The sequence below is a fragment of the Microtus ochrogaster genome, unplaced genomic scaffold, assembly GCF_000317375.1.
Source record: "Microtus ochrogaster isolate Prairie Vole_2 unplaced genomic scaffold, MicOch1.0 UNK7, whole genome shotgun sequence".
NCBI lineage: Eukaryota > Metazoa > Chordata > Mammalia > Rodentia > Cricetidae > Microtus > Microtus ochrogaster.
The window spans coordinates 2760804-2771053 of NW_004949105.1; the positions used below are offsets into that span (position 1 = coordinate 2760804).

At 43.6% G+C, this 10250-nt stretch overlaps 1 protein-coding gene across 1 annotated transcript in view; it reads left to right on the top strand.

Moving 5' to 3' along the window:
• Positions 1–10250, top strand: part of Csmd1 (CUB and Sushi multiple domains 1) — a 1422978-nt gene that overhangs the window by 1400951 nt on the left and 11777 nt on the right. Inside the window, exons 62-66 of the mRNA XM_005366231.2 lie at positions 424–497; positions 3149–3260; positions 4988–5167; positions 6380–6424; positions 9174–9335. Of these exons, the coding sequence (XP_005366288.1) occupies positions 424–497; positions 3149–3260; positions 4988–5167; positions 6380–6424; positions 9174–9335 (573 nt within the window). The remainder of the gene's footprint in view (positions 1–423; positions 498–3148; positions 3261–4987; positions 5168–6379; positions 6425–9173; positions 9336–10250) is intronic.

Below are 10250 nucleotides of genomic sequence, written 5' to 3' on the forward strand. Positions count from 1 at the left end.
GAAGGAAGGAAGGAAGGAAGGAAGGAAGGAAGGAAGGAAGGAAGGAAGGAAGGAAGAGGGACTAATATGGATAAGCAACTGCAACAGTGAATCTGTACAAACTGGAAGATCAGAGTAGTAAACGATTTACTAGATTTTAATATTCAGGAACAAGTTTCTGTCAGCAGAGAGACAGACGCCAGAGAGTGAGGAAAAATGACCTATTCTCAAACAAATGCAAATATGCAGATTAGATGTGAATGTGCAGATTAGGTGTAAATATGCAAATCTACTTTAAAAACTGATAAAGAATCCAAGGAGATGGAGGCAGCCACTTACTTTAACTGGTCATATAAAATATCATGTGCATTTTGAAAACAATGTCTAATTTTGCAAGCTCTTGCAATAAAGGTGCTACAATTTATTTTTAATTGTGAATTGCAGATCCAGCCCACACCGCTTGCCCAGACCCTGGCACTCCCCACTTTGGAATCCAGAATAGCTCTAAAGGATATGAGGTACTTCCCTTTTGTTTTCTGTGCCCTGGAGGCATGAGACCTAAATGATAGCAATCACGTGGTACAGTGCTGTATTCCTTGGCGTGTGCGTATTACATGTTTGCACAGAAGATTCTTTCAACCAGGACTTCTACACAGAAGCCAATTCACCAATCCATTAGCATTGTACCCGTGGCTGTATTTGTTTTCATTGAGAGGCACACATGACTGCGTACTTTTGGTTTAGTGACATAAAGGGCAATTACCAAGTCAGTAATTGAGACATTAAAATAAAAATGCCATTAGAAAATGATACACATTTCCAGAAAGAAAAGAAAAGCCAGAATACAGCATGTGTTCCACATCAAGGTTAGTTCTCGTGACGATCTTCTAAAGCAGCTTCAATTGTTGGCAATGAGCATCGCTTTGAAATGTTCTTTTGCCTTTAATATGGTGTACATCATTGCTACAATTAATGGAGACATACTTCAAATAGAAGATGATGCATTTGATGTGGCCATCCTTCATGTGATTTCTCCCAAGTGACACCTAGCTGTCTGTGACATGACTCAGACGCCCAGAGTTAGATGTGTTTGCTCTTTTCAAGTTAATAGCCCCACCAGTCTAGAATAAAAGTCTTTTCCCTGCGCCACTTCATGCTATCTCTCAGGAGCACTGGAGTGTTTCTATTTTTACTGGCACTATCCATCTTCCCTTGCTATTCTGTCACTTCCCTTTGGAGTCCCCCAGAATAATTCTCACAGTAGATGGGTTGAATTCAGAGCATTGTGTATTATGATCCGGGCACGGCCTCAGGCTTCAGCTAAATGCCTTCTGACAGGTAAATGTTCAATTCCAAATTTCTGGTCATTTGGAAAATAAATGGGTGTTGTTCTCATTGACACACTTTGGAAAATGATTACTATTGGTCATCACAAATTTCAGAATTTCTTAGCCTACCTGGGCACAGTATAGAGTCACAAAAAAGCTGAACAAGACAGAGAAATGACTCACCCCCTTCAAAGGGAATTAACAAGAGACAGCTCCCAACAACGTGACTCATTGTTTAAAAGACACGGACATGGCGTTTTAAAGCTGAGGCTGGAACTGGGAGATGTAGCCGGCCCTGGAGTTTGCTTCTTCATTAGAACCAGATATATTTTTTTCTTGAGCTGTGTGCTGAAACACCACCTCCAGGAAGGAGCCTCTTAAGTTCTGGAAGGCTCCATCTGCATTAGGCTAATTGCAGAAGTTGAGCAACTAGCTACTTGTCAGCTGTCTGGTCAGCCCTGTCCCATAGAGTCACAGGACAGGTCAGGTACACAGTCTGCTCCCGTGGGCTGGCACATCTGACTAAAGCTGCTTTACTGAACAGGTCATGGCGGGGCTCTCTTCCTCTTCCTATTGGTGCATCCCATCCGTGTAGGTAGCCTGGGAGGTCATACGTGACAGGAACCATCCCTGCCGGAAAGAGAGCAGGTTGTTATTTCTCTCCAATTGGTACCAGTTCCTGATTAGATCTTTAGGTGAATTCTTTTCCATGGGTTATAAATCCTCACTGCTACTTCATCACGTGACCAGAGCACACCCCCAGCGTGTCTCTCATCCAACGTGCTAGCTAGGTTCTCATGGTTTTAATTATAGTTTTTCCAAAATCCCCCCGTGGAGGTGGAGTGAGGAATAGTGCGGTCTGGTACTCACGAGAGGACAAAGAACAGTTTAAAGCCTCAGAGCTGTGTGAAGACAGATTTTGGAATCTTTGAACTCTTGCTAGGTACAAAAGAAATGCCGTGGATGCAGCGAGCCCCCAGCAGAGCTGCCCCTCAGCAGACAGCTCTCTCGTGATGGTCGTTTCTTTCCTCTACCTTGCCTGTGATTATGTTTCAAGTGTGGGAATGATGCATGCTGGGTGTACCCAAAGCACGACCATAGGTCATTGTCTAAAAGAAACCTGGCTTTCTCGAAATCGCTGCTGGTTAGGTGGTAACAGGAGAAAGAATGTGGAGGGAGCTATAGCACTGAATGGCCAGTGACTCTGGCTCAGGGAAAGGCCTGAGAACAGCAGGGCTCCTGGGTGGAGGGAGACAGAGAGATGAGGCACAAGCAAAGGCGTCAGATGGGAAAGACGTTCAGGTAACAGACACGGTTCACAGATTTGACACAATGAGGTGTAATGGATCCCAGGAGAGCATGGCAGATGGCCAGCCTCTAGAGCCTTCAACAGAAGCAGTTCGCCTGAGGAGCAGTCTGTAGGATATCAGAAACAGGGAGTAAGGGGAGGGAAAATAAACCAATAGGCATAAATGGAAGAGGGGGACTTCTGAAATGCAGGTGCTAACCTGGAACTCACTATGAAGTCCAGGCTGACCTTGAACTTGCAACCCTCAAATCTCAGCCTCCTGAATGACAGGCATTTGTCACCGTGCTAAAGCAGACTCTGTTGACCGAAATAAACAAGCATGTTGATTGTCAGATCCAGTTTCCTCTTCTTTAAAACCCCACCACCACCACCAGGACTCAACAGGTTGTCTGTTTTGAGAGTGATCCTCGGCCATGCATACAGAAGTGGTGTGCTAGTCCCTCCAGAGGCACAGCAGCATAGGTTCCTGCTACACCTCCCGTGGTTCTGGGGTGCTGGCCTTCGTCTGCAGCCCTGTTGCTTTTCTCCTCAGGTTGGAAGCACCGTGTTCTTCAGATGTAGGAAGGGTTACCACATCCAAGGCTCCACCACACGGACCTGCCTTGCAAACCTCACATGGAGTGGGATCCAGACAGAGTGTATACGTAAGTCCGGATTCTCCTCTGCAGCTGCAAAAGCCATTGCAAAGTGTCTGCAAAAGAGCTCCCAGTTTCCTGAGAACCTGTGAAGAGCAGTGGGTTCATTTATTTTTCATTCTCCAATTCTAATTTTGTGTATTTCTCAAAATGCTCCTAAGGTTCCTCGACCAGTCAGACCAACCAGGCTAAGGACTTGGTTATAATGATGGGCTTTAACCCCAAGCTCTGATGCATCAGAAAGTCTTGGGAGGGAGGATGAAGCAGTAGGTGACCGGGAACTAGGTTCCCAGGAGATGTGAGGCAAATGCCAGAAACCCAAGGCGCAGAGTGACCTCCACCTCAGCCCTGCTTGGCAGACTGTCCTTCCACCTGTCCTCACTCCATTCACTGGATCAGGGAATGAGCCAGGGACTCAGTATATGCGCTCAGCGTGGTGCTGTGGCTATAGACCTGTGGACGTGTGTAAAGACTGATCACCACAGTGTGATGGATGGATTGAATTTTTGCTTTGTGATTCGATCATGAGAATGAGAAAGTGCTGTGGGATGTGGACTTAATGATTCACATCACCCACCACTTATCTTAGGCAACCCCCTACCTTGTGATGTTGAGCATAAAAGCATTAACTGAAGGCTGTGAAAAGTTACTGTAATGGTGGGTAAGGTGTAATCTATTGTGTATTTCCTTGTCGGGATGAGCAGGTGCGCACTTGTTTTAAAGCTGACGTATCAAAGTCACTGCTCAACCATGTGGAGAAGCAGTGGTGCACTGCACACTCAGGTGTGTGTGTGTGTGTGTGTGTGTGTGTGTGTGTGTGTGTGTGTGTGCATTATGAAGTGCATTATAATACAGGAATAAAGATGGAAAACATGCCCAAATATGAACTATTGACAATACTTAAAGCAACTGAATTCACAACTGTAAAATTAGAGGTTTGCTTTGTAACCATCTTGTGAGTCTTTCACTTACAGACATGTACAGGTTTTACAAAATGAGGTTATTTATGGTAGGACATGAGTTTCCAACTTTATTTATTCCCAAATTATATTTTTAAAAGAAGTAAGAACTTATCATTGTGACTTATATAGCTTATAATTATGACTAAACTTCTAAAACACATCAAAATTTAACACCCATTTAGTTAAGCAATAAATATATTTGATGACAGCTGACAAGAACCCAGGTATATATCTGAGCATATATTAGCTTATTGGAATGGTTATTATTGATTTTTAAAGATTTACTTTCATTTTTTATTTGTGCTTGTCTACATGTATGCCAGTGTGCACAGAGGCCAGAAGAACCCCCGGAACTGATGTACTAGGAGGGTGTGAGCCCCCTGATGGGTACCGGGAGACAAACTCGAGTCCTCTAGGAGGATAAGAAGGGACCCTAAATAGCAAGCCATTGCTCCAACCCCACACTAAGAATTTTTAACATATTATCTCTCTTGTATTATACCGGAGGATTCTGTTTTTAATGAAGCTAGGATCTCTCCTCTAAATTTTTATACATTATTATTCTTACATATGTTTGTGTATATATGTATGCATATGTGTGTATATATATATATGTGTATATATACACACACACATTTCTCAGGTGTACAATACCTATGTAGATAACCCTTTGTGGAATATCCCTCTGTTAGTTCCTACGGACCCATGTAATGTAACATTTTAACAACGAACAGACAGCCCCAAAGTTTTTTAACGGAGCAAATGCCTTTTCAGCCCATGCCTGCCGGCAGCCAGAAACCCCAGCACACGCAGATGTGAGAGCCATCGATCTTCCAGCTTTTGGCTACACTTTAGTCTACACCTGCCATCCGGGATTTTTCCTTGCTGGTGGATCTGAACACAGGACGTGTAAGGCCGACATGAAATGGACAGGGAAATCACCGGTCTGTAAAAGTAAGTCCCTGGTTGAGGTGTGCAAACATACTTCGGAAGAGCCAGGAAGCGCTGCCCCCGTGGTCAGGCTAGTGTGCAGGTCAGGGTACCCTCATGTGACATTGTGATGGAGCATCAGTGCCCCACAGACAGTGCTCCACAGTGCCTGGGCTCTCTGTGCTTGGATGTGTGCATAAGTGGCTGACACCAGGAGCAAAAGGAAATGGATGTGTAGACTTCATTATTAACTGAAATTTAGACCACAGAGGACAGCTGTTTGGCTGAAGAGAAGCATTCTGAGTTAAAAGAACAATACGCACTATGATGTCAGAGAATGGCGTATCTTTACAATGAAAAGAGTCAATAAATGACACCTGCAATCTGAGTATATATAAAGTGAGTGGTGCTGTTTTTAGGATCACAAGCCACTGGGTGGTGAAGCGGCAGTTTTTCTTTTACTGATATCGGTTCCACTGCAAACTTGCAATCAGCATGGGAACAGTGCCTTTAATCACTCACATGCATGTGTTTACTGAGGGGGGGACCAGGTCTAAGTTGGATCTGATGAGAAAGGCCATCAGCATCTGACCTGGGACACCCTGTGTGACAGTCACTGGGCAATGGATGCAGACGCCTCAGGGTACCAAGGCACCCCATCTTCAGCCTGAATTCCCTGGAGCCCACATGCTCACAGTTCTCAAGTCAGAGTCTCATTTCTTTTCATAAGTAGAAGAGAAAAAAGATTAATAAAATAGTTTGCATCCTAGGATAAGAGCTGAGGCCTTAGAAATCTAGTTTTGACCAAACTCCACGATGTATGGGGTAAGGAATCTGACATTCTTCAGCATTATCCTCTAAGTCCACAGATGTAGTGGGATACTGAGGGACTGTGACATTTTCCTCTCTTGGGATATTTCCTGCTGGTGGCAGCAGTGTCCTCTCAGACTGTCAGGAGCTCACCCTCGGCCACCCTCATTTGCAAGGCTCTCTGTTGTAGCACCTTTAGCGCCAACCTCCAAGCTAGATGCCTCACCACCAAGCTCAGTGATTCCACACACACAAGGAGATTCTACCATGAATACCCGGGTCGAAAGTGTTTGTGCATACAATATTTATATTTTATACCTTTTTATAAATCCAGAGGAAGGAGAATCGCTTCAAATTGACATTTTTTCAACCTGATTCCAAAAAATAAATGTTTTTGAAAATGATAATTTGTCTTTTTACTTGTAGGTAAAGGAGTGAGAGAAGTTAATGAAACAGTTACTAAAACTCCAGGTTCGTATACCACAAGAGCTCTAGCTTTCAACCAAACTGACCTGTTCTCAGCCCTGCACAGTGAGACCATTCTTAGCCTTTAAATTTCTGAATCTGTCGGTCCCCACTAAGCACCATGCCTGCACACATCTCAATTTCTTCACCCGAGTGGCTCATTAGTGGGATGTCACCACGTAATGTCATCACACATGGTGCGGTCACGGGACTTCACTAGAAGACACACTGGGCACTTTGGCCCCACATGTGGTATGATGGAGAGCCTTATAAATAGGGTTGCAGTCCCCTTCCTCAAGGGAATTAGCACACGCACCGAGGCGTTTGACAACTTTAAAGTTACTATCTGAGCGGTCCAGTATCTCCATAGCTCAGGCATCCTCTGACTTCTGGATGAAGGTTTTAGCCCGCCAACAGATACGGCCCCTTGATAATGTGTCATGTGGAGAATCCAATAGCTGCCCCACTGTTCCCAGGAAAAGGTGTCCCAGCTGGAAACGCAAACGTGCACTGAATGAACAAGACGTATTCACCAGTTTTGTTTTAAGCCATGATTGACTTTGCTTTTAACCAAAAATAGTAAAACTTTGTAAAAATACAAAACGACTTGCCAAGTATTTTTTTTTTTTACTCAGCTTTTAGCCCTAGTTTCTTAGATATAAAACGGTATTCCAGAATCCACCTGGAAGGTTGTTTGCAATGCTGATAGTTCAAATTCTGCTTACTCTTTAATTCTCAGATGAGGAAGGGAAGTACAGTGGAATTAGGGGACTTTTCCCAGTCTATACATGAGGAGGAAAAACATGCTTTGAATTTTTGAGTGATCTCATTTAAACACAACTTATAAATCAATGACAAAGTAAGCACTTGGCCAGGTAGCATTTCCCCCTGGGGAACTAAGCAGAATATGCTTTTGTTATTATAGATTTTCATCCTCATTTCTCTTTACCAACTTTGTGTTGTTACAGATGTTGGAATAGCTATAAACGCCTTTGTTGGCACACACGCTAGCATCAGCATGTCATTCCTCTAAGGGAAATGCTAGTGAAAATGGTGTTGGCCAGGACGGTATATTATAAATCTAATCCTTGCCTTGTTCTTGCCGTGACTCAGTAAGAGAGTGAGGTGGGAAGAACCCCAGCTGAAAGCATCTCCTCTGTGACCGATGATCACACCTCAGCTTACAGATTGAGATAGAATCTAAGCTGTAGGTTCTTCCTAATTCTAAACAGCCAGGCTGGCATGTCATAGCAGTGTACCCACAGTGGTAGCTCAGGGCAGTAGCTGGACCATATACAACAAAGTCCTCAGCAGACCATGTAAATTCTAATGGGTAAATGGTCACTTTAGGGGCTGTTGTAATGTACAGTAAGATACTTTGTGTGTTTTGCTTAAAATGAAGGTCTCTGATACATCTGTTTATAATTGAAAATGTTCATTGTTGCTTATTTATAAGTATCCTCAATACTTGGACACATCAGCTTTTTACTAATTTAACTTTAATCCATTCTTATCTTTATTAGTACTTTGAGCATACCCAAACCGTAGATGGCTATCAGACTGGATTCTTCCATAATGATTAATTTGCTAGTCTGGTTTTTGTAGGCTTGGCTGGTCTAGGGAGATGGGAAGGTGGTTGGTTGGAGTGGAAGGGCAGTATGGATGTAGGTGTTGCATGCCTGTGACGTCGTCATCCATCACATTGTTAGATTTGCTAAAGGCTATATGTTTACAGAGAACTAAATATTTCTCCCCAACAACGCCAACATTATTGAGGCCCATGCTATCTATCTACAATCAATTTTGACTAATTAAATGATAAAGGCATGTTATCAGGTGGAAATCATCTGGAGACATGGTACTAATGTTGGTGGGTACTTACAAGGTGTCATTCTGTTTGTTTATATTAATGTCATCAGGAGAACAGGAATTTACATATGACTATTGCCAGGGAGACATAAAAGACAAATTTAATACCTGTAATAAACATTGAAAACCAAAGGAATAACCCAATTACCTTTTTGCAAATTCTTGTCACAGAGGAATTTTACGTTACAAAGACTCCCTGTCTCTGTTATGTCCATATTTAAGCAACATATATAAAAGTGACAGATGAGATTGCCCTGTCTGCCTCTCAAATTAACACTAGACTGTTTTTCCCCATAGAAGTTAGCAGAGAATACTAGCTAGGGGTATGCCTCTTGTCTTCTCAGGGCAGGAGCCATCAAGTACTGGAAAGTGCCAATCTGTTGGGAGTGGGGCCCGGACAGACTGTTAGTGTCCTTTCCTCCAGATCTCCCATGGCTGGAAGATGGAGGTTTGGCAGTAGTAGTCGGGGTCAGTAGAGCGCATTTCCTACTGGCTAAAGCTAACACAGTCAGCTCACTGAACTCTCTGTACCTGGCATGTCTAGTAAATCCAGCACAGCCATTCTTTTCAATGGGAGGCGGTGGCGGGGAGGAGGCAGAAATCCTTAATAAATAAATAAATTTAAAAAAAAAAAATTAAGGTGTGCACCACCAAATAAATAAATAACTTCCCAAGAAGCAGTGAGAGCCACAGCCTTGGTGTCCCTGCTCCTTTGCTGTTCTGCACACACTCAAGAGCACAGTTCTCAAGGTCACCCTTGGCTTTACGCTGTTCTTAACTGTGCTTCCTAACTGGGCAGTCTTAGGCCTTCCTGTGTTTAAAAAAATGTCCAGATTCCACACCAATGCCTGTCTTAATTCTGCTCCGTCCCCACTTCTATCAACAGTTCCTTCAGATGTGTTTTTCATCAATTCGGTATGGAAGGGATATTACGAATATTTGGGGAAAAGGCAGCCTGCAACTCTCACTGTGGACTGGTTCAATGCAACCAGCAGCAAGGTGAATGCGACCTTTGCCGCAGCCTCACAAGTGCAGCTGGAGCTGACAGGTAAGGGCCACGACGTCTCCTTGGGGAGGGCCTGGCAGCTCATCTTCTAACTTCGGTAGAAACGGTGCTGGTTCTGCCTACACCGAATACTATTCGAGTCCTCAGCAACTGTGATCTGCTTGTGCTAGTTTTTCTTTCCAAGGTTTGTGGAGCTGACACAGAAATGGGACTTTTTTAAATTACATACACGACATACTAAACTAAGACCCCCATTCCTATCCAGAACTCCGTGACTCTGGATTAAGTCATATGGGTGTCTTGTTTCTTAACACGCATGTTCCTTATGAGTTTCATCATAGGTTGATAAAAGGCCTGAATAACACAGAAAGCTCTGGTTCATAAACACGTCAGATGTGCTCCAAGCACTTCCCATGCAGCATCATGTTCAGTTTTCATGGATGCTGCGGTGTAAGAACTTTGCCATAGCCCTTCACAGAGAGAAGTAAAGAGAGATTCGGTCATATATTCAGTCTAAGGGAAATCCAGCCACTTTCCCAAGTGTTCCGGCGAGTAACTGGCAGAGTCCAGCTGCACACTAAGCCATCTAATCTCAACTCAGATTGGTACCCAGAAAGGACGGCACCATCATATATACATCTACGGATGCCTTTTTTGTAAAGTATGCTCTGATGCGTTGCCATGGATAGCCTAGAAATTCAGACTTGTGGGGATCTTCTTGCCCCTGTTCCCCTGTGCCAAAAGTATGGGTGTGAGCCATCATGTCTGACGTCTAGAGTTGTTTTATATTACTTCCCCCTCTTACAGGGATATATCATTGTCCCTGAATGACTTCTTAAAGCTTAAGCTTGCCGTGAATGACTCAGTACTGTGAGGAGAAATGTCCAAGCAAATGATTTAGATTGAGTTTTGGAAATCCATCACATAAAAAAGAAACTAAAAAACTTTGTGTGTGTG